The sequence below is a fragment of the Rhinolophus hipposideros genome, assembly GCF_964194185.1.
Source record: "Rhinolophus hipposideros genome assembly, chromosome: 2".
Classification (NCBI taxonomy): domain Eukaryota; kingdom Metazoa; phylum Chordata; class Mammalia; order Chiroptera; family Rhinolophidae; genus Rhinolophus; species Rhinolophus hipposideros.
This window is the reverse complement of record NC_138048.1, coordinates 107,228,323-107,253,232: the sequence shown is the minus strand read 5'-3', so window position 1 is coordinate 107,253,232 and position 24,910 is coordinate 107,228,323. Positions and strand designations below refer to the sequence as shown.

The following is a 24,910-nucleotide window of genomic DNA, read 5'->3' as shown; positions in this document are numbered from 1 at the left end:
CTGAGACTCCAGAGAGGGGGCGGGGCGAGGGGCGGGGGCGGGGCGAGGGGCCGGGCTGAGGGGCGGGGCCGCGGGGGGGAGGGACTGGGCCGTCCGCAGACTGATGGTTGTTTGTTTCACCACTTCTGTCTTTCATAACAGGCCCTGCTGCTCGCTCTACGGCTCCCGGAAAGGCACAAGTGAAGCATAAAAAAAAAAAAAAAAAAGAAGGAAAGAAAGAAATACACACAAAATTCAACTGAACAAATTTAGAGATCAAATTGGCTTTATTCAATGGTTCATGAATCACACAGCATCCAGTCTAGCAAATAGAAAGGAGTCCCAGTTGCTGCACTGAATAAAAGGTTTTCATAGACAGAAGGGGGCAGGGAGAAGGAAAAAGCAGATTACCTCATTTTGCTTTGGGGGGACCGGAGGTTTGATCTATTCGGTGGATTACATCGCTGCTGCTGACCAGGAAATTCCAAACTGATCATTTATGATTACATTACTGGGGGAGGACTGCAGTTAGGTTAGGTATTAAGCATCGGTTTGGTGACATAGCACAAATGACTCCATTTGGGGCCTGTTGTTTCTTGTTTTCACAGAAGGAACCTTGGCAGCTGGCCAGAGTGATGCCAGCTTATATGGAGGCAGCAAGAACAGCGGGGGGACCCTCCATTCTTTGTGGAAAACAGCATCCCCTCCAACACGCTCCTCTCCAGGAGGAACCAGGGTCACTGATGCTCAAACTGCAGCTGAAGGGACCCGTCCTCAGGGCCCCTGCGCGTTCACAAAGCTCCCTGCCACCTGGGGCAGAGTGTGCCCATCCTCGGGTGGGCCTCTCCTTTGGAGTTTGCTTTCTCAGTTGTAATGACGAGCAGGGGGGAAAAGAAGGAGGAGGGACACACTAGGGTGGGCTAATTGATTATTTATTTAACAATATCTAATCAATTTATTTAGCAATATGCAATAGCAAAAGACAAAGGCAATTATTAGAATGTGCTAATGACAGAAAGTAAAGGTGGTTAAGACTAAACTATATACATTGATAACGTCATGTCAAAGGAGTACACATATGTATAAGTTTAAGAGATCCCAACACATGTTTACTATTGATCAAATATCACTTGGCTAAATACACAAATAACATCAGTAAGGAGTATCCAAAAGCAGTAATAAGCTTTATAGGATAGTAACTATTACAGTAGGTGTCAAAATGTCATCAAACCGGGGGAGAACAGCACTGGAAAAGTCATGAATCAAAACCTTGCCAGGTCTGTAGCTGAGAGACACTCAGGTGTCTCCCACACCGCTGCTTGCTCGTTCCCAAGAATGCGGCTGTTGTGGCCTTTGTTGTTGGGAGAAGTTAGGGCGTCTTCTGGTGTTGTAAGCTGCAAGCTGCATACAAGTTTTCTAGATGCTAACAAGTTCTCAAGAAGGCTAACCGTGGGGAACAACACTGGAGAGGCCGGGAACCAGCCAGACCTCACCAGGTTCGCGGCTGGAAGTCAGGACATCCTCTGGTGTTGCAAGCTGCATGTTGCTGGAGGTCTTCCAAATGTTAGAATGATGAGAAATCACCAATGACAAAATTACCAGATGATGAAATAATAATTATAATAACATTGCCAACTGAGGTCTATCATATACATTTCCTCAGATTTACCTTAGAGCCAAGTTTCTTGTTCCTGCCTCTCCCTCGGGGAATGGCCTGTTCTGGGAGGGTCCCCCAGTTACTGATATGAATGCTGCCCATCCGGCCAAAGGGCCAATTCATCTGGATAAACAACATCTACTGTTCTTGCTGGGACCTTCAGCCGAAGGTCCTCCAAAGCCTGGCAACGTGCCTGTCACGTCGTCCTGATATAACTTAGCTACTTCTTCACTTCACCTGCTGATGTGGGCGAAACAGACAGCACAAAGAGGGACTTGTCTCCACCCCTGATGAAGAATTCCTTTAACCCTAAGCCAACCATCACCTCACAGCACAGACAGAACAACAAACCTCATCTCACGTCTCCCCTGCTCGGGAGAATGAGACCAGAGGGGGAATTTGCTCACCCCCTGATCGCAGCACAGAAATCACCTCACATACAGGAACAGACACAAGCTAACAGACAAAAGCTCACATCAACCAATGAGGGCAAATTTTCTTCAACGTCTTCCTTACATCAGTGGACAGAAGAGGCCACATGGATGTTTCCTCAGAGGGGCCTGGGAGTCCAGTGGACAGGCACAGCTCTTACCCGGGTGTTTGTTCCCGCAGGGCACTTTGGGGTCCAAGGCCACTGACCCCTCACTCTCTGGGACCCACCTGCTTCAATGGGGGTGATAATGGTGACCCTCAAAACAAGGCGGGTGCCAAGAGGAATGATGGAGGGTCACGCCAAGCTGGTTGAGCACAGGAATGTCCTGTCCGACCTCCTGCATGGTGCCTGACAGGAGGGGGCTGAGTGGCCTGGGGGCGGCTGTGCCCCTGCTTTGGCGCTAGAGTGAGACAAAGGTCCATTCGGGCGGAGTGTCTCAGCTGGTGACACCCTTTCTACAATCAGGAACAATATCTGTTAGGATTTTGTGGTGTCAAAAGTCCAGGAATCTTGGTAATGAAAGTGCTGAGAGGGGTCAGGAAAAACCCTACCTTTCCGGCCTTCCTCCCAGGGCAGAAAGCCAGAGGCGCTGGCTTCTCTCTGCGTGGGAGGGGCAGCTGCTTCCGGGCCCACAGCTGTGCTGTCCTCTAGGCCCCACCAGGCCTCTGCTGGGGGGATGCTGGGGTGGGGCTTAGGCTCACCCCACAGCGGGACTGGGCAATTAGGGTGCTCAGGGATTGTTGCCCATCTAAGGCTTCTCCTTGGCAGCTTCTTTTCCCCTTATAAGAAAGTTCCTTTTTTAGATCAGTTTAGGTTCACAGCAAAACAGAGGGGAAGGCACAGAGGTTTCCCATACGCCCCCGCCCCCCACCCCACGCACGCACAGCCTCCCCCACCGTCAGCGTCCCCACCGGGTGGGGCATCTGTTACAACTGATGGACCTGCAGTGAGCGTCGTCATCACCCAGAGCCCACACTTTACCCCAGGGGCCCCTCTTGGCGCTGTGCCTTCTGTGGGTTTGGACAGATGTACAGTGACGTGTGCCCACCATCAGAGCATCACATGGAGTAGTAGTTTCTCTGCCCTAAACACCCGCAGTGCTCCCCCTACTCACCCCTGCATCCCCCAGCCCCTGCCCACCCCTGCCTCCTTTCCAGTGGTGGCACAGGTGCTCTCCAGAGGGGTTCTTGGGGCTCTGGAACCCAGAGAGGGGGTTGGGTACCACCCCTGACACCTGCCCCTGCAGAGAGGGCCAGACGGCTTCCCAGTGAGGGGCAGGCACAGAGAGCAGAGCTGGGGGGACCCCCTCACCTCCCTTAGTGGTTTGCAGCCTCCAAAGGCAGGAGCACTGAGCGCTGGGGGAGGGAGCAGCCCACTCTGAAGGGCTGAGGGCAGGGAGCTGGTGGCGGGAACCCTTCGGGTGGACAATGGCAGGATGTGTCCCACTCCTGGGGTTATTGATGGCTGTATTCAGGAATGTTATACTCTGAACTGCTAAAGAAAAAAGAAAACCACTGCAACAGAGCCTAAACCACACACCAGTAACACGGGAGAAATCGCAAAACTGGGCACGTTGTTATCTAATGGAATAAAATGAAAACGTAGGTAGAAGACAGAAACTTGGAAAAAGAAATATCGCCAAGGCCACAACTGGGGAAGAAGTTTTTAGTACGGTCTCTATTTTTTGACATGTGTTCCAAGGTTTCCAGGTGAGCAGCTGCAGGTGGCCTCATCTGGAGGGATATTCACACTCTCTCAAATGCCCCCCTTCCCTGTTCCCACCATCGCCCTCCCCTCCCCTAGAGCTGGGCCCCAGGGAGGCATGACAACCTGGGCACTCAGTGCCTGGGTGGGCAGGAAATAGGACATGACAATTCAGAAATGCACCAGTGATAGTGGCAGTGGCAGCAGAGGCAAAGGGACCCAGGGCAGTCACAGGATGGGGGTGGGGGTGTCATAGGCGCTCACATCCCCAGGCAGGATTTCTGGACAAGCCTGCCCTGAAGTGTCCCTGGGGCTTCACCCACTACAGTGAATTAAGATCAACAATGCTGTGAAAATGTAGCAATTTCAGCCAGAGTAAAAAGGGAAGGAAAAAAAAGGAAAGAAAAATATCCAGTCCCGCCCCACCTTTAAATACAGGAATATTTACGGGTACCAAAGAGTTCAGAACCTAAGGGGAACTATATAGTTGTGTCCTGGGGCTACCATACAAAGCACCAGAAACCGAGTGGCTTAAACAACACAAATTTCTTCTCTCGGAACAGTTTTGAAGGCCAGAAGTCCAAGATCAAGGTGTTGCAGGGCCGGGCTAGCTCTGAAGGCCCCAGGGGAGCACCCCTTGCAGGCCTCGCCCCAGCTTCTGGTGGGTGCTGTCCATCTTTGGGCTCTTTGGCTTGTATCACCCTGACCTCTGCCTTTACCTTCACGTGGCCTCTCCCGGGACGCGTGTCTGCGTCCAAATGTCCCCTTTATATAAGGACACCAGTCTTGTAGGCTTAGAGCCCCCCTACTCCAACTTCTTACAACTGCAATGACCTTATTTCCAACTAAGGTCACATGTGAGGTGCCGGGGTTAGGACTCAACTTATGGATTTTGGGGGGGCAGAATGTAGCTCCTACTGAGCCAAGACCCCGTGCAGTGGTCTGCAGACGCCTCTGCAGAGCGGAGCCCCGAATCCCTGAGGGACCATTGCCAAGAGCAAGGGAACAGCAGGCCCCAGTTCCTCCGTGGCCCTGGCACTGCCTGGCTGTTGACAGTTACTGCATTCCTGGCTCTGCAAATATTTACCCCCTCCTGTGGGAGGCCAGTCACCCCACCCACTGCCACATTATTGACTTGTCCCCAGCTGGACCTGGGCAATCGAAATCCAGGAGGTGGGTGGGACTCACACCGTGTCCTGGCAGGAACTCTGAGGGCAGGTGGCTTTCTGCTCTCTCTGGCTTCTATGCTTGCTAGGGACCCAACTTGCCTGGCTCCCAGTGCCGGGGGCCGAGCCACAGTGGCCCTGTGCCCACAGTTAACTGGAAGGAGAAATCAGTGCAATTGGGAGTCACTGCTGTCTGGGTGGTCTGATACTCCTTTCTCCTCCCCCACTAAACAGGCTGGCCCCTGGAGTGACAGCCCTGCAGGAAGGCAGAGACTATGTCTGGTTCACTAACTGCACCCCTGGTGGCAGACAGCAGCAAGCACCCAGATTTGTGTCATGAAAGAGTAAGTTCAAGGACCCACAGGAAGTCTAAGGGCTCCCCTGGCGTTGACCGAGGAGGCTGTAGTTGCCCAGCTCTGTGGCCGTGGCTCATTTTCCTAGGAGACAACTATCTGAAATGAGGGTGTGCTCCGTGCTAAAGAAAGAAAGCTTTGTCCTCTGCAGAGCTATCTGGGCTACGATGTCAAACTTAGATAGGCTCATAAAAGCGCTCCACACCTGGTCACCCCTCTCCTTTCCGGGTTCACCCCCCTTATTTTCTTTAACAAAGTCCATTCGTTTCAGTTTTCCTGCTCATTAATATCTTCACTGTATAAATACTGGCATAGAAACACTGTGTGCCAAGATTTCATGCAACTAGCAATATTGGCCAGCTGACATCAAACCCCCCAAATCAAATATTAACTGTTGGATAAGATGCGTGGGTTGTTCCATGATGCATTTGTTTATAGAAACACCACCTTTATTAAAGCCACACAACGTTAGCTTGCTTCTCTGGGTACGCAGCCCTCTATCTGTATCTCTGCAGGCCACCCCGAGTACCTGTTCTTCGCGTTATCGGAATGGTTGATCTGTGTCAAGAAAGAAAGGAAATTTATTTGTTAATCAGTAAGTATTTCATGTGTCTGCTATGAGCGAAGTCCTATAAAAGAATCAGTTCCTAGAAGGGAATTTGCTCCATCCCACATTGGGTGCTTGATTTCCTCTCAACATGCTTCTTAATAGTATTTGAACGTGCTGTTAATGCAGCTCCAGAACTTTCTGCACTGATGTCAATGTTCCGTGACAGACACTGTCCAATAGAGTAGCCACTAGTTACGTTAGGCTATCGAATACTTGAAATGTACCTGGTGCGACGGATGCACTGGATTTTCAATTCCATTTCATTTTAATAAATTCAAATGCAAATGCAAATTTGGCTAGGAGCTGCTGCACTGGACAGCACAGTTCCAACGTGCAGTTTTCAGCTCTTTGGGAGCAGGACTCTATTTTTTTTAGGGTACCTAGAATTCCTAGCTCAGCACATGTAGGTTCATATGGATACGGACTTTAGTCCTTTATATTCTCAATCTTTCACAGATAATGGAACACCTTAACTCAATGCTTACAAAGAATAATATGCATTCTAAACCTTGGAATTCTACTCATATATCCTTGTTAATGCAACAGCTTTGAGATATAATTTGCATACTACAAAATTCACCCTAAGTGTACAGAGTTTAATAGTTTTCAGTATATTCACTGAGCTATGCACCCACTACAGTCAATTTTAGGACATTTTCATCACCTAAAGAAGAAACCACGTATCTATACACAGTCAGCCCCCATCCCCCACAGCCCCAGGCATCCGCTAATCTACGTCCTGTCTCTATGGATTTTGTCTGTTCTGGAAATTTCATGTAAAATGAAATGTGGCCTTTTGTGTTTGGTTTTCTTCACTGAGCATGTTTTCATCCCCATAGTGTGTATCAGAACTGCATTTCTTTCTATGGCTGAATAATATTCTAGTGTATGGCTATCCCATGTTTTATTTACACATTTTTTTATCCATTGATAAGACCTTTTATCCATTAACAGCCACTTTTTGGATAATGATGCTCTGCATCATGTACACGTTTTTGTGTGAACGTGTTCTCATTCTCTAGGGTGCATACCTGCAAGTGGAATCGTTAGGTCACATGGTAACTGCACGCCTAACTCTTTGAGGAACTGCCACAATGTTTCCCAAAGCAGCTGTATTATTATTACACTTCCTGCAGCAATGTCTGAAGGTTCTATATTCTCCACACCCTTGTCAACACTTCCAGAGATGTCTTTTTTATTATAGCCATCCTAGTGGGGGTGAGGTGCTATCTAGTTGTGGCTTTTATTGGCATTTTCCTGGTGGCTAGTGATGGCTATGTTTGCGTGTGCTTGCCGGCATCTGTATGTCTTCTGGAAAGATATGTTTACTCAGACGCTTTGCCCACTTTAAAATTGGGTTGTTTGTTTTTTCATCACTTTTGTGGTGGTATCCTTTGATGCACATACATTTTAAATTATAATGAAATACAATTTATCTGAAATATATGTAAATTTACTAACAATTGTCAACCCAATAAATTTAATAAAAAAAATAAAATAATAAAATAAAAAAAAGAAATACAATTTATCTATTTTTTCTTTTGTTGTTTGTGCTTTTAGTGTCATATTGAAGAAACCACTGCCTAATCCAAGGTCCATTTGTCTCTGTGTCTATCTTATGCCAGAGCTGCACCATCTTGATCACTGTAGCTTTGCAGTGAGTTTTGAAATTGGAAAGTGCAAGTCCTCCAACTTCATTCTTCTTTTTCAAGATTATTTTGGCTATTCTGGGTCCCTTGAATTTCCATACAGATTTTAGGATCAGCTTGTCAATGTCTACAAAAAAGCCAGCGGGGATGTTTAAGGGGGAGTTTGGATGTGCACATGGGATGGGGCTGCCATTTTCTCATAAGAATCAAAGCAATGGGTCCACCCTCCCTGTGCATCAGAATATCCTGGCCAGGCCCCACCCTCTGAGCTTCCAGTTCAGGGGGCCTGTATAAGGCCTGGCCGTCCATGTGTTTAAGGAGACTCAGGCTGGGAAGGACAGTTGAGGTGTACTGGTGAGAAAGATCACAGGAAGCTCTGGAAAGGGCCAGTTGCTCTGAATTATGGGACTCTGCTCAGTCAGCCCCTTGCTAGGCCCTGAGTTCCTTGTTGCTCCCACTTAATCCCCTTTGGCTCTGATAGGATAGGTACTGTAGGCAAAGGTACCTTTCTCACAGGGGATGATTCTGAGGCACAGAGAGGTTAAGTAACTTGCCTAAGACCACACAGCTAGGTGGACAAAGCTTGGAGATCATACAAAGGGTGGAGGAGACAATGATCCTGTGTTACCACAGGAGTCAGCCTGAGGAAAGCCAAGGACAAATGGGACACGTAGCCATGTCACAACTGCTAGGCCCTGAAGCATTACCTAGCTTTCATGTCAGTGCACAGATCAGGAAACCGAAGCCCAGGGAGGTGAGGTTTCACCTCAGGATCACACGTGGCCCCTGCCAATCTGACGCTGGACATCAAGCCCCCTCTCGCGGCCGCGCCTGGCTCGCCTCGCTCCCACAGGTCCAGGCAGCGGTGGCTCAGGGCACCGCACAGAGCCCAGGGAGTGACTTACCCATTAGGACAAGTCTGTGTCGTCTCAGCTGGACACTGGGTGTCCAGACCCAATCACCAGTAATGAGAGGGCTGGGCAGGGGCCCCAGGTAAATGCTCCTGATATGCCCTGCAGGACTGGCTTCCTGGCCATGGGAGAACATGGGAGTTACAAGGAGAAAACATGCTTTTAGATGCATGCTAAAATAACCATGAATTCTGAGACTCTGGAGGGCATAAGAGCAGCTCTGGGGCTTTCTCTGGGTGTTTGTAACGAGTTATCTGGTCAGGTGGCCGCACTGAAGTGTCACTCATCCACTCCATTCTCCCCACCTGCCAACAAAGAGAGGCCCAGCTACTGTGTTGCTTCTGGCTTCCTTCCCAGACCCATCACTGTGCCGTATGTGCAACGAGGGGACGGGGACCAAATGTCCTAGCCTGAAGTCAGAAGTAACCGGTAGCGCATCTTTGGAGACATTCAGACCTCTGCCCTCTCTGTTTCTAGCTTGTGGAAAGAAGGCCCTTCTCCCAGAAGAGTCAGAGGTCTTGCCACACATCCATGTCCCTCCTCCCTCAGCACCAGTTCCTGGAGAGCCACACCCTCTGACAGGGGCCGTGCCACTGTCCCAGAGGCGTCAGCTGGTAAATCCCATGACATTTTGCCAACCCTCAGCTGGAACTCTCACAGGCGACTAATACATTAGAACCGCATTCTTTTGCTATTTACTTTTCTTGGATAAAAGGAAGGACTTCATGGGAGGGGCTTCAAATCGATCATGTTACAAGTTATGGCAATAACAACAATGAAAGCTACACTTCTCCAGTGTTTGTCTGGTGCCCGCCTTGTTTTAAGTACTTCACATGGAGAGGCTTGGTCATCTTCTGGACCCCCTGCATGGTCAGTACTGTCACTGTCCCCTGACAGAGGCAAAGGACAGAGACGGGGCCCACAGTGTCGGCTGCAGCAGGATGGAAGATCAGTACCAACAGCCTGTGCAGAATTTTCTCCGTCTAAAGCAATTTGAGACTTGAAACTTCAGTCAAGTGCCTTTCTAATGCTGATGTAATGGAAAGGTTTCTGAACCTCTTGTAATGGACTGTTTTACTTATAATAACTTATCAAGAGCCTACTGAGTGGAAGGTGTGGCTTTTCCAGATTTAGGAATGAGGAAACGCAGGCACAGAACCCTGAGTGGGGCCGTGAACAGTCACCCCAGGACCCTGAGTGGCATGTACTTTATGCAGGAATGTATTGGAGACAGGAAGATGTAACCGACCCGCAGCTAGTCAAATCACAGCTCGTATTATACTAACCATTTGTGGGAAGGGACATTTAAAAACCATTCAGCTTTTGGTAAGTTTGCACAGTGACAGATGGTTCCTAGACTTGTCATGGTGATCACATTGTGAGGTATATAAATGCTGAATCACTATATTGTGCACATGAAACCAGTACAATGTTATATGTCAATGGTACTTGAAAAAAAACAATTACCACCACTCACCTTTTCTCTCTGAATTCCTGCAGGAAGTTCAAAGCCTTTTGCTGTAAGAAACACCCAGCTCGACCTGAATTTCATGTTCCTGATTTCTTGACTGCCAAGTGCTGCTATGGCTTTCTTGGCGTCGTCGTTCAGCCTGGGGGGCAGAGGGGAGAGAGTCTGAACGTCTCGTGAGGAGATTCCAGCGTTGGTCCTAAGACAGAGATTTCTAAAGCGACTCATCTCCTGGGGTATACACAGAAGGCAAAAGGCATCCAAGACATTCATGGGTCACGAATCTGTCAAATCTGTCAGATTTCTAGTTAAGCGTGTGACAACGCCCAGGACTCGTTAGGACTCATTTTGGGCAGAGCGTTGTAACTCCCAGCTCTGAAAAGCCCTTGTGTCTTTGGGTTCAATCACACCCTCAACACTCAGCCAAAGTGCTTTCCGGTCCTTGATGACTCTCCTGTCTACTGACCACAAAATGAGGCGGCCGACGTTGAGGAAAGATGAAATAAAAAACCGTTCCTTTCATATTCAGAAAAGTCAGTATCAAAAAAGAAACACAATCATCTAAAACACTACTATCATTGTAAAAGGGGGCAACTTCGAGGAAGGTAAGGAAGGAGGGAAGAAAGGAAAAGGAAAAGAGGAACAAGTTGAGATTTTCCAAAACGAGTTATATTGGAGTCTTTTCCCAGGGAGTATCAAAGAACTTCAGTCTAGTAAGAAACTCTATTAAAAATAAGATCCGAGGAGCTGCCATGTGGCTCAGGTGGTTGGAGCACTGTGCTCCTAGAGCCGAGGACACAGGTTCGATTCCCACATGGGCCAGTGAGCTGCGCCCTCTAGAGCTAAGATTGTGAACAACAGTTCGACCTGGAGCGGGGCTGCTGTGAGCCTCTGCCGTGGGCTGCCGTGGCCTGCCGTGGCCTGCCGTGGCCTGCCGTGGCCTGCCATGAGCAGCTGACTGATGGCCAGCGACCGACTGCCTCAGCTGGGTGGAGCGCAAGGCTCATAACACCAGCATGGGCCAGGGAGCTGTGTCCTACACAACTAGGCTGAGAAACAACGGCTTGAATCCGAGGGCCGGGGGACAAAAACATAAATAAATGAAATCTGAGGTTAAACAAACAAATCAGTAGCCCCATCTTGGAAATTCACAGTAATGCAAATGAGTACTTCGAGGTTCGTGGTCGTATGGCAGTGAAGACGCCTGTTTCCTTAGAAGAGCACAGGTGGGGGAACCCAGCTAGATCAGCTCGTCCCCAGGGAACGCACTGCGCAGGCGAGAGTGCTTCCTCTTTTGGCTCCTCATACAGAAGCATTTTCTCAGTTTCCTTTCACATTTCTGTAAGCCCCACTGTAGGTGCAGCTCTTCTGGCCATGCTAGTCTAATTGTGGTCAGTGGAGGCTCTGTCTTGCTATCTGCACGTATCCCTTAACTTCTAGTACGTAGGTGCTCCACTGGCCGGCCATGTTTTCAGAAACACAGTCTGTTTTGTCATGATCTCCATTCCTTTTCCTTAAAGAACCATCTCGCTCCTTGGAGTTTTGTGCTTTCCTAGAGGATGCACTGAAGGGCTCTGATGAGGCCTGGCGTTCTGCACCCCGCTGCCTTCTCCTCCCCACCCCCTCTGCTGTAATAAGCTGTGCACGCTCACCTGCTGCTGCCATCATCGTGGGTCACCATGAAGAGCAGGGACTTCTCAGGAGCGCCCTCAATGAACTTTATCATCGGTCCAGAGTTATCTGCCGGGTCAATGCAAACCAGTTTTAGGATCTCTGTTAACTGAGACTCTTGCCTTACATGCTGTGCTTCCTCTGCCCTCAGCATCTGTGTCCACTCCAAGTCCCATGCAAATGGCCCTCGAGCTCTTTACTAAGAAACGGCTGCTGGGCTTCTATGTTGGGACCATCTGAAATGAGCAGCTCGATCAGATCATCAAGATTCTGTCGATCAAACTCGAAACCAGAAACAAGTTGGGCAGCCCACGTGGAGCACTGTCCGCAGTTCCTAAGAACGCCCACCCCACACACGAGGATCCCAGATCAGAGCAGCCCCAGGCCCTGACGTGTAGGGCAGACGTGAGGAACACAGACAAAGGCAGACCAGACTGGGCAGGGGCACGTCTCTGCTAAGTGACCTATCTATGCCTTACGGGAGAAAAGAGGAAAGTGCCTTTCAAACCCCATTATCTACCACTGGGGCTTGTTTTTTACAGTTATGCGTAAATGAACTGCAGAGAAAAAAGGCGTAGTTCCTCTGAAGATTCACCTGGGCGTTTCTTTTTATACTTCCCCATTATCTTCATAGACACTTGTTTTTAATAACTCTCAGTATAAAATAAAAATAAAAGGGGCTGGCATACCCTGACCAACAATGGCAGTCAAGACCCAGGGCTGAGAATGGAGAAACTGTTGGTGGAAAGTGGGCACTGCGGGACCAGGAATGGGTGGGCTGAGCCCAGTGGGGACCAGGCACAAGACGGTGATGGTGACCATATTCAGGGCTAGATACTCACTGCAGGATTTTACATACATTCAATTGTAAAAACATTTTTTCTTTCCCCTTATCCAATGAGGGAACAGAGGGAAAAGATCCAGGACAAGTGTGATCAGAGAAAAGGGATTTTCTAGATAATGCCTTCAAACTTCATTATATGACCTCTGTTAGAGACTACGAGGATTTATGGATGAAACTTCTAGAATACTCACATGAGCCTCTGGCAATTTTCTTAGTAGACAAAATAAGAATGTGTGACATTTTTGTTGGTGCTTTTCAAAAAAAATCTTAATTTATGTTTATAATTCATTGAAATTTTAAGAGGAAAAGAGTTTTTCTTACCACCGTCATACATATCAAAATACTGTGTTGCTATCACTTTCCCAGTTGTATCTGAAAATAAAAGGAATAGTTTTTAAAAGAAACGTCATCGGGATTCAGGGCGCATGTGTGGCTCCACAGTTCTCAAAATGGGGTATTTCTTCTCTGTCTCTTTCCAGAAAGCATGGCTGCTGTGATGACCCAGCCTGAAGAAAGGGCTGCCTTCCCCGGACGGATGTTATCAGTGTGGGGGCAGAAGGAAAGGGCTCCTCAGCTGCCCTAGAACTTCCTTCCTGTCTGTGTCCCGTGAGATTTGATTCTGTCGTACCTGCCTCTTCCCATAGAGACACTAGAGCCCCAGCTCAGCCTTTTCTACTTCGTACTTGAGGTTCCCCGTCAGATTATCATGTGGGGCACATTTTATCTTGGGTTCTGCTGCCCCATCTATGTCCCTGGACTATGATCTCAGCTTGCTTACATGACACTGTATGAAACCCCCTTTTTCCAACCTGCTACAGTTCTTATTGTCAGGGCAATCATGACAGAATGTTTTTCCAAGGCCTAAGAAGAGGCCAGATTTTGTTCCCCGCCCTCCCCTCACTCCCACCCAAGGACCTTGTCACCTTCTATTACACAGAGGTGGCAACTGGCTAGTGGTGTCACCCTCTGCTGGACCAACAGGAAGTGGAGAGCAAATGTGGTGCTCAATTTGAGGACAGTCTATGGCTTTAGGTCTGCTCTTTTGGTTTTAACCTTGCCTTCTGCCGGTCCTTCTTTGTTTTTTGTTTTTTTTTAAGTCTATTTATATTTGGTTTCAGTTTTCTTATTTCTTTTATTTTAAGAACCACAAATAATCTGTAAAGTGAGAGGCATTGTAAAAATAAATAAATATTTACTTTTAAAATACATTAAAATATAAATCTAGACTAGGTCATGTGCAAAAATCATCGAAAACCCAAGGTATCTTTGAAAATCATTTCACAGAGCTTGTAGAGAAGTTTTAAAGAAAACATTTAATAACTTACAATTGACAATGGCAATATTTATTCCTCTCCCAACATTTCCAGTCTTTTCTCCTATGAGCCTGAAATGTAAATAAACATTAGTCAAAGAAGGCCCTTCTTTCAGCAACAGGGAACCCTCCCTGATCCATCAGATCTTCTCTTGGCAGAATCACTGCCCCATCCATTGTCACTTACCATTCCCTCACAGACATGCACTGGCCTGACCCAAGTCCCCTGAATGTCACCTCCACACTCACTCCACACACATCTATTACTAAGTGTCTATAAACTTAGTCCGTCAGGGAAGCTGGAAACTGCATTTAATCTTATAATTTAGGCAAACGGTCAAGGAGAGGAAAATCTAATATTTGTTTAGCACAAGCTCTTTACAAATGTTTTCACTGAATCCTCAACCACCTCATAAGCATTCATTTTTCTGTTTTATAAATATGAAGGAGAGGTGGAGCAGTAAGAGACGGATCCAACCCAAGTCTGGCATCAACATCTATACATTCTCTTCCCCTTGGTGTATGAACGGAGATTTTGCTTGATGCTTGAAGATCCTTTTATCTGACCCCAGAATATAACCCAGTTTATTTCCTTAAATAAGCCCCTGTTACTTCACTTAATTTTCACTTTTAAATTGGAGAATATGAAATGTCAACTTCAAGGGAATTCTGTCCTAAAACCAGGAAGAAGACTGACTTTCGTAGAGATAGTAATTATTTCTGAAGATCTTGGGAATATTGTGTATGTGTGCACACAGGTCAAGTTGTAGAATCAATGACATATTAGTTTCATGAAAAGAATTTGGAATAGTGAGTATGGCACTGGAATACTCTGCTCTTGACAAATTTACCTAAACTGCCTGAAAGCCTTCTAGGCTAAGTCCTTTTTGGAGGAGTAGCATTTGGACAATTTTAGAGAATATTCCATAAGAACTGGAAAAGAAGCAAAAAGCAACTTCCACGTATGATAATGGAAAGTTGAGTAATCTGAACCTATTCTCTCATAAAGAAAAATAAACCAAAAAAGGAGGGGGACTTAAAAAAAATCTGCTTCAATATATTAGAGACCTAATAAGGCAGTAAAGAATTCCCAGGCCAAGATTTATAAGAAGACTAAATTTCAAGGTGCTGAGTCCAGCATTTAAGGCTATTTATATCCTACAAGCATTTGATGATTCTAGAAAAAATGCCCAAGAAGATAAGAAGCACTTCTGACAACCATGTGGGGCTAGGGGGACAAAAGCTATAAACCAGGGCTCACCATATTAAATTCCCCACATCTTATTTCGGTTGGAATCAAAAACGGTTGAATCCTAAAAATGAGAATGAACCATAAATAAATCAGAAGCAATATAATTGCAGCCCAGTTTTAAGTCAACTGGGTGGCCCAGAAAAATCTCAGTCTTTAACATTTATTCAGATCCTTCTATTCTGCTAATGGTTCCAGATCCCTGACTGTAAACAAAAATCCTCAGAAAAAGAATATAATATCATCTACTGTCTTAATTAAACTAAAAACAAAAACAACAAATAACAAAAAGCCTCTTGAATGAGGCACTGTCTAGCACACTATCAGATATGCCCATAAGGAAAGAAGCCAACAAAAACAAGAGCCAATGGAACCAGAAGAAAACAACAGATAATAGTGAGCACTCTCACAAGGGCTCCAAATAATAGAATTATCCAACAGACTTTAAAATAACTATACTTAATATGTTCAAGAAGGTGGCAAATAAAATTGAAAATTTCAGAAGTGGAAACTACAAAAAATGATATGAAGATTAGAAAAAGAACCAAGTGAGGTTCTAAAATTAAAATAACAACTAAAGTCAATAGTTAAGGACTGGTTTAACAGCAGATTAGATACAGCAGAAGAGAGAATTAAAGAACTTGAAAGCAATTCAGAGGAAAATACCTCTGTCCACACAAAGGACAGAGAGATATAAAATGGAAAATACAAAATACACTGTAGACTATAGAGAATATAATAATAAAATCTAACACATTTCATTAAGAATCTCAGAAGAACAGGAGAAAATGAATGGGGTAGAAAATGCAATGATAGAGAATTTATTAAATGTGATAAAAGACTTCAAAACTTACATATTTAAGAAGCTAAAAAAAAAACCCATAAGATAAAGCAACAATGACAGACACAGTAGGGTACAAGTGTTGAAGACCAAAGATAAGGAAAAAGTCTTAATGGCAATCAGAGAGGAGAAAAAAGGCAGTTACTTTCACAGCATAAGCAATCAGCCTATTAGCTGACTTCTCAAGAGAAACAATGGAATCCAGGAGACAATGGAATGGTATCTTGAATGGGTTGAAAGAAAATCATAAGCAACACAACCTGGAAGAATATCTTTCAGCAAGGAAGATGAAATAAAGACACTTCCGAGAAACATAAACTGAGAGAATTCACCACCACCAGACAATGCAGAAGCTTTGGTTCTGTAGCTTTTGCTGTACAAACTTTATAAGCATTAGCTGTTATTGAGTCTTCAGAGTTCCTGTCAAGTATCACTGAAGTGGAGAGCACTTGTGGAATGCCCTCAAAAGAATACCCCATGAAAATATATGCTTATGTGCAGCAAGAGACATGAACATTATTTGTAATAGCTCCAAACTAGAAATGATCCAAATGTCATTCAACAGTAGAATGGATAAACAAATTGTAGTACATTCATGAAATGCGATATTACACAGCAATACAAATCAATGAACACTAGCTCTACTCATCATTAAGGATACTTCTCACAAATATAATTTTGTGAGAAGAAAAAGAAGGTAGACACAAGAATATATGGTCTATTATTCCATTTACATAAAGTTCAAAATAGATAATATTAAAGAATAGTATTTTGCAATGTATGTTTAGGCCATAAAACTATCAAGAAAAGCAAGGAAATGATCACCATAAAAGATGGAATAGAGATTACCATTGGGCAGTAAGGAAAGGGGGGCTGCATTTCAGAAGAGGTATTTGGAGGGTGTGTGGTGTGCTATTTCTTAGTCTGGATGGTGGTGACACAAGTGTTCACTTTATTATAATTCAAAACAAAACAACATATTCACAAGGTTATTAATTGCAGTATAACTTGTAACACTGAAAGATTTCAAACATTAAAAGCATCTATCAGTGGAGAACTGGTTGAATAAACTATGACACATCTATGTTATGAATACTATGTACCCATAAAGGGGAATGAGGATAATCTCTATGTACTGATAGGCGGTGATCTCTATTACACTGGTAAGTGAAAAAGTGAAGTGCAAAACTCTGTATAGATTTTGCTGCTTTTTATGTACACACACACACACACACACACACACACACACAAATGCACTCACACACATACATGTATATATAAACATATGAAGCACAAATATGGGTATAAATTACACATACACACAAATAAAACTCATATGTATATATATACATATAAAACAGAAATATGGGTATATATTAATTATACACATACCATTGTTTATTTTGACATAAAAACAAATACTGGAAGAATAAATCAGAAACTAAAAAATAATTAATGGAGCTAGGAACAGAGGGCAAGGAGAACAAAGTGGAGGGTAGAGGGAAGATTTCTTTGAGTATAATTTTTCCAATCAGATCGTGGCTCCAGCTGAGGTTTAAAATTAAAAAAATTTTTGCTTTCACTATATGTGTATATTTTCTTTGTTTTGTTAAAGGTCATAAATTAACTAAGGTATAGCATACTTAAAAATACCATTTTAATAAATGAAATAATAAGTAAGGGCTAATTACCTTAATATGTAAAGAATCTTATAAATCATTAACAAAGTCCAATGACAAAAATAGAAGTGGACAAAATGGAGCTGCAAGTCCATCTTATATATCCTGCTCTAGATGGTCTGACCCAAAGGGGTTTGCCTTTCCCAGGATTCAGCCTCAATGGAGAACTGTGGTGGTTTAAAACAGCATACTTATTTCTGGTTAAACAGTTGCAAAGCACCCTCCGGCACTCATTTTATCGTGTTTCATGCCATAAGTTAGGTTTACTTATGTGTGACACATACATCCATGTTGATGGCTCCAAAGAGGCCTCAATTTTAAGTAAAAAGTGTCTTATAAAACCCAAAAAATAAAAAACAATAAAAATGGACAGGAGATATGAACAGATAGTTCACAGAAAATAAATACAAAGCCTCTCAGCACAAACAGATCTTCACAGCAAGAGCAATAGCCAAGTAGAAATCTCATCTGAGACTCTAAGCTTCTTCTCACGGAATGGCAAAGATCAAAATATTTGTCAACACACTGTATTGAGACTGTGGAGAAACAGTCATTCTCACCATGATAATCTGAGTCCTCTGAGCAGCAGACACCAGAACAGAACTAAACACACAAGCATTTTTATCAGGGGAAGTGCCTGGAGAGAAGATGGGGTGGGGGCTGGGTTAACTGGGGAAAGCAGTCCTACCATGCTGCAAGTCTGACCCCAAGTGAGAGAAAGAGGGGAAAGCTTGGAGGACTAGATTGCCATACACTCTCAGCAGGGTCCAGCAGGGCACCCTGAACTGGGCCTGACTGGTACCCCTCTGTGCTCACAAAGATTCTCTCCTTCCCCAAACTCTGTTCAGCCTCCCCTGAGCTCTTTTTCAGGTAGGTCCAACTTTTTGATTTTTGTGTTCATCTCTGCATTATCCAATTTTAGCAAGAATTCTGCCAAGTCAGTTTAACTAGAACCCCCCACCTTGAACCTGATCACCTTCCATATCTGATTGGCTCCCTCATCCTCCATCAGCCTGCCCCTGCCACCCAGGTGATATCTGACCACTTTGGCCTACCTTCGGCAAGAATCCTGTTATGTCAGTTGAGCTAGAATTCTCCCTGACCCGTGATGTAATTCCTCTTAATAAGTGTCTATCCACCAACCCCACTCTGCTCCTTGTCTATAATTCCCACTTGCCCAGGCTGTATTTGGAATCCAATCTCTTTCCCTCACTGCAAGACCCATTACAGATGTCCCTACAACTTTTGCCATGGCCCCCTTGAATAAAGTTTGCTTTACTATCTTCAACAAGTGTCATGAATATACTTTTCTTTAACAGTGCTCAATCACTGGCTAGGAACAGCTCATGGAAGCATGGCTTCAAGCAAACATGCCATGGATTTTGGAACGCAGCAGTGGGGGCTCTGGCTCAATCAATTCCCTGCCACTGGACACCTGAGAAGGACCTCCTCATGCTTGGTTACCACACTCAAACATCGCTGGTGGGAGAGGGCTTTGGTTCCAGGCAATGACCTCAAAATTCAAAGTGGAAATTATTTCTAATTTAGATATCTATACTCAGACAAACTATCAATTAACTGTGAGAGGGAATGAATACATTTTAAATATGACTTATCTTTTAAAAATTTACCTCTCCTTCTACCCTTTTCTCAGGATGTGATTGGAGGATGTGCTCCAGCAAAGCAAGGGAGGAAGCTGAGCAAGTGGAAGATATTGTGTCCTGGAAACAGGGGCTCCAACTCCAGGGCAGGAGACAAAGGCCACCCCCAGGATGATGGGGGAGAGGGCTGCCAGATGACAGTGGCTCAGCAGTCTCCAGAACAACCTGGCTGGACGGAGTGGGGCAGAAGGTTCCAGAAGATGAAGTTGGTAAACATCTAATGTGAGAGAAGATTTATTTTAACTAGAGGAAAGATGAGGGATTACATGGATGTAAGTACATGGAAAACCAAGCAAGCCAACAACAAACAAAAAGACAAGCAGATGTAACTATTGTATGTAACATGTTTTAGTCATGAAGAAGCTTCAGTCATGTTAACAAATTTTTTTTTTCACAGCAAAGGAAACCATCAATAACAAAAAGACATCCTAATGAATGGGAGAAGATATTTGCCAACGGTACATCGGATATCCAAAATTTATTTAAAAAAACTCATACAACTGAACACCAAAAAACAAACAACCCAATTAAAAACTTGGCAGAGGACATGAAGAGACATTTCTCTAAAGAGGACATACAGATGGCCAACAGACATATGAAAAATGCTCAACATCACTAATCAGTAGAGAAATGCAAATAAAAACCACAACGAGATACCGCCAGTCTTGTCAGAATGGCTATTATCAATAAATCAACAAAGAACAAGTGCTGGCGAGGATGTGGAGAAAAGGGAACCTTGTGCACTGTTGGTGGGATTGCAGATTGGTACAGCTACTGTGGAAAACAGTATGGAGGTACCTCAAAAAACTGAAAATGGAACTACTTTATGACCCAGCAATTCCACTGCTCGGTATCTATCGAAAGAAATCCAAAACACTAATTTGAAAAAATATATGCACCCCTATGTTTTTTGCAGCACTGTTCATGATAGCCAAGATATGGAAACAACGGAAATGCCCATTGATAGATGATTGGATAAAAGTGGTATATTTATACAATGGAGTATTACTCAGCCATAAAGAGGAATGAAATATTACTATTTGCAATGACATGGATGGACCTAGAGAATATCATGTTAAGTGATATAAGTCAGGTGGAGAAAGACAAATGCCATATGATCTCACTTACATGTGGAATCTAAAGAACAGAATAAATGATTAAATAACACAGAAATAGACTCAGAGACAGAGGGAAAAAAACTGAGGGTTGCTAAGTGAGAGAGGGGTGGGGGATAGGGGAGAAGGTAAAGGGATTAGAAAGTACAAATTAGTAATCACAATATAGCCACAGGAATATGAAATACCGTTTGAGGAATATAATCAATAATGTGGTAAAGAGGGGGCAGCTGGATGACTCAGTTGGTTAGAGTGCGAGGTCTGAACAATAGGGTTGCTGGTTCAATTCCCACTTGGGCCAGTGAGCTGCGCCCTCCACAATTAGATTGAAGACAATGAGCTGCTGCTGAGCTTCCTGAGGGGCGGCTGGATGGCTCAGTTGGTTAGAGCGCAAGCTCTTAACAACAAGGTTGCTGGTTCGATTCCCGCTTGGGATGGTGGGCTGTGCCCCCTGCAACTAAAGATTGAAAATGGCAACTGGACTTGGAGCTGAGCTGCGCCCTCCACAACTACATTGAAGGACAATGACATGGAGCTGATGGGCCCTGGAGAAACACACTGTTCCCCAATAGTCCCCAATAAAATGTATATAAAAAGATAATAATGTTGTAAAGATTTTGTAGGGCTCAGATGGGCACTTGTCTTATTAGGGGGAGCATTTTATGGACTGTGTCGATGTCTGACCACTGCGCTGTACACCTGAAGCTGAAACTGAATAATATGGAATGTCAATTATAATTAAATATATACAGAGGATGCTAAAAAGATGTATATACATTTTAAGAAAGGAAAAAACTGCATGAAAATTGTAATACTCAATATCTATTGATAACAAAAGATGAATACAAATCATGTGTATACATATTTTTGGCACCCCCGGTATATACAGTCACAGGATGTGGAGCACGGCATTGGAAATAGAGTCAGTGGGATTGTAACAGCCACGTATACACGGTGTCAGAGGGGCAGTAGATTGGGGGCGGGGCTTATCACTTTGTGAGGGGTGTAAATGTCTAAGTATTACATTGTTTTGTACATCTGAAACTAATAAAATAAATAAACTGTAGGTCACAGTTTGACGATACCCCTCGACCAGACACAGTCACACAACCAAAAGTTGTCCTGACTTCCCTGAAATGCTAACTCTGACCCTTAAACAAAACTTAAGCTTTCATCATGTCAGCATACCACAGTAGTTACCAACCAGGAAGCTTGCACGACGGGAAGGAGTGTAAGCTTCTCGCAATAAATTACAACAGAAAACAACGCAGTCACTCATTCGTGCTTACACACCGAGGTGGGACTACTGAGTGCCGAGCTTCTAAACCACTTCTGGCTTGGAAGTCTCCTTGTTCTTGAACTGTTTGTTTCTCACTCAACAAAATATCCATATCATCCAGTTAAACCCCGAATCTTCTATTGACGGTCAGTAAATGTAAATGCTGGATTCTGATCAAACCCAAATGACAGTCTCATGACTTGTTCAGGATGCTGGTGAGGAAATGCTCCCTCCTCAGTGTGAGGAAAAGCCCGTGTCCTTCCTCATGTGCAGTGATTATTAAAACACCTGAGCTTCCTTAGCTATTAGGTTGGTGCAAAAGTAATCACAGTTTAAAAGGTTAAAAATGGCAAAAATCGCAATTACTTTTGCACCAACCTAATATATGTACGTGTGATGGGTTGCCCTGTGTTCCCTCAAAATTCCAAAGTTGAAATCCTAACCCCTAGGACCCCAGTATATGACCTTATTTGGAGGTAGGGCCTTTAAAGAGGTGAGGGAGTTAAATTAAGGCCTTTGGAATAAGTCCTAAGTCAATCGAACTGGTGTTCTTTTTAAATGTAGAAATGTGGACACAGACAAACACACAGAGGGAGATGACATAAAGACACAGGGAAGAGATGGCCACCTACAGGCCAAGGGCAGGGGCCTGGGGCATGTTCTCTCTCACAGGAGGAGCCAACCCCACTGACACCTCGATCTCGGACTTCTGGCTTCATCACTGTGAGAGAATAAGTTTCTGTAGTTTAAGCCGCTCAGCCTGTGTTTTTTATTAGGGCAGCCCCAGAGGGCAGACACACTAGGCCAGGACAATTCCAAGTACAGAGCTGATTTAGGCTCTCGTGGGTAAGGCAGTCACAGAGACCTGCAACAAAGAGTTGTGGGCTGCAAAGGGACACTACATCTGCTTTAATCCCTAGGGGTCATACAACAAAACAGAAGAAAAATTGCGTCCGCTGAAGTTTGGTGTTCCCGTGACTTTGGTAGGGCTGTGCCACATATTCAGGGAAGAGTATGAAATAGACACTAAGGCCTGTTCTACCAGCTGTGAAATGAGAGTTCAACAGGGGGACACATAAAACCACAGGAGACAATGCACATCCTCCCCAAGGAGCACAGCATGGCAGTCTCAGTGTCCCCCATCCCCCCACCTCAAGCTCCCAGCCTTTGCCTGAGGTCAAGGACGAGCCCTTCTCTGCTGCGGGCAGCCTTGCTGCTGGCTAGCCTCAGAGAAGGGAAGGAATCAAGGGGGGCCGCCATTTCCTTGTTCACACTGGTACTTACAGCTGGTCTTCAAAGCAGATTTTGGCATACTTGTTCCTGCCACCCCCGCTGAGCAACCGGTAGGCATAGGTGTTTGGGGGGCACGAGGTCCAGTGGTCACACTTTTGCCTTTTGGGGGTTGGGGCTGAAATGAACAAGGATGTAAGAGTTTGCGTCATGCAAGGGTCCATGGTCAAGCCCACTGCTTGACCACGAACGCAGCAGTTCTGCCCGAGAACTTCACACCCGCACGTCCTGATGGTTGTGGGGGATAAACAGGAGTACAGAAGGGATCACCAATTTTCATTAGGAGAGCCAGACATTCAAACAAAAATACTAAGTTAATTCAATCTGCTTTTGTCTTAAAGTAACAAATGTGCAAAAGGAGGGGATGGTTAGTGGGCATAACAAGTTTGAAAGAGTCAGGAATTACTGCCCATCGCTAGCCATGTAACTCACATTCTTGGCATGCAACGCGTGTTTTGTTATTACAATTGAAGAAAGATTACTTGGGCCTACGAGTGGAAGTGAAGAAAGACACGGCCATCTTCAGAGCACCTGTCCAGCTTCTGCATTTACATACACTGAAACACACACACGCACACACTCACCTGACCTCTCTGGCGATGGCCGACCCTGTCCCTTTCCTTGAGCCTGAGGCACTGAGCTTTTCTGCCTGGGCTGCTGTGACATCAGTGCTGGCAGGCTCTGCAGTGGACGTGCCCAGCACCCCTATTTCAGAGGGGTCAGCCATTGGGGTGGATTGAGCACTTGCCTGTGAGTCCAGCTGACCCTGGACACTGGCCCCGCCACCCAGGGAATCTCCCAGTGCTGGGTGCTGCTCTGCTGCCGCTACCAGGTGCTCACATCACAGGGGCGGGGTGACCATCCGTCGCCCACAGAACACACTGTGCTGTGCTTGGTTCAAATTGAAACCCCCAAGTCTCCAGAAAAAAAAAAATCAGTAAGTGCTGTCACTCCTCCTGTTTGAGTAGGGACGTGGCTCTGTCTTATGGATGACTGTGCTTTTCCGATTGAGCACCGAAGACCACATTTTGCAGCACAGCCCATTGAGTGGTAAGGGCACTTGAGTTAGGATGCCAGGATCACGAGAGCAAGAGCAGGGGCTCAGAAGGCCTGCGGGAAGCATCCGTGCAGGCGGGCGCTGTGATGGCCCAGCTGCCACCGGAAGAGCCGGACGGGGCTGAGCTTCGGTGACCACAGGGAAGAGGTGTGCACCAGCCCTGGGGCCCAGGGGGAGAAAACAGAGTTCCTGGGAGAGTACAACATCGCACTTCCTCACCCCTTCACACCTTCCTTCTCACCTCCACTGTCACCCACACGGCCCTGTCCACCCTGCTTGACTTTCTTTTCCTCGGCACTCATCACTTTCTAATATCCTACAATTTTCTTCTTAAAAATTCCCCACGAGGGCAGGGATGTGGTCCGTTTATTTCCACTGTACCCCCAGCTCCAAGGCGGGGCGGGAGTGGGGACAGTGCACACAGCTGCTCCAACGTTTGTTAAATGAATGAAAGGATATCTGGCCCCTTGGTGGGCAGAAATCTGCACCTATTCAGTGAAAACGTCAGATAAATTGATCCCTGCGTCCCCTGCGAAGCCCTCGTCAGACCTCGTGGACTGCAGCTCTTTTGGGTCTGCTTTTACCCATTTTTCTTCCTATTGATGCTAATTTATTTTTTTAATGGGAACGTACCGTGGGAGTTTTATCTTTCCTTATTTAATTTCTGCAGAAGAAAGGTGGAAGTAATAGAAAAGCAAAGAGGCGGGGAAAAAATCCTACATATTTTCACTCCAAGGAACCGTCACTGTTTTACCTTTCCATATACTCCCAGACTTTTCGACGCATGCAGACGGCGTCTGCAGAGTTGGAAAACATAGATTAACCACACTTGGACAGTAGGTTACATTACTTAAATTTTCAGGTAATATACTCAATATGTTTTTTTCTCCATTTCCGGAGATCTAACTTTAAAGCAGGGGATCCAACTAGAAACACAAATAAGGGCCATAAACAGAGTATCTCCCAGTGTTTCTGCAGTTTG

At 45.2% G+C, this 24,910-nt stretch overlaps 1 protein-coding gene across 2 annotated transcripts in view; it reads right to left on the bottom strand.

The window, feature by feature from the left end:
• Nucleotides 1-896: 896 nt before the first annotated feature.
• FAM3B (FAM3 metabolism regulating signaling molecule B) overlaps nt 897-24,910 on the bottom strand; it is a 30,523-nt gene continuing 6,509 nt past the window's right edge. Inside the window, exons 3-9 of one of the 2 annotated variants that reach the window (XM_081074560.1) lie at nt 22,866-22,989; nt 13,771-13,829; nt 12,767-12,817; nt 11,583-11,670; nt 9,940-10,072; nt 8,457-8,580; nt 3,728-5,850 (exon numbers count right to left, since the gene is read on the bottom strand). In XM_081074560.1, the coding sequence (XP_080930686.1) occupies nt 5,834-5,850; nt 8,457-8,580; nt 9,940-10,072; nt 11,583-11,670; nt 12,767-12,817; nt 13,771-13,829; nt 22,866-22,989 (596 nt within the window). In that variant the 3' untranslated portion in view covers nt 3,728-5,833. Of the gene's footprint in view, nt 5,851-8,456; nt 8,581-9,939; nt 10,073-11,582; nt 11,671-12,766; nt 12,818-13,770; nt 13,830-22,865; nt 22,990-24,910 lie in introns of both variants that reach the window. The other variant, XM_081074561.1, reaches the window with a different exon arrangement.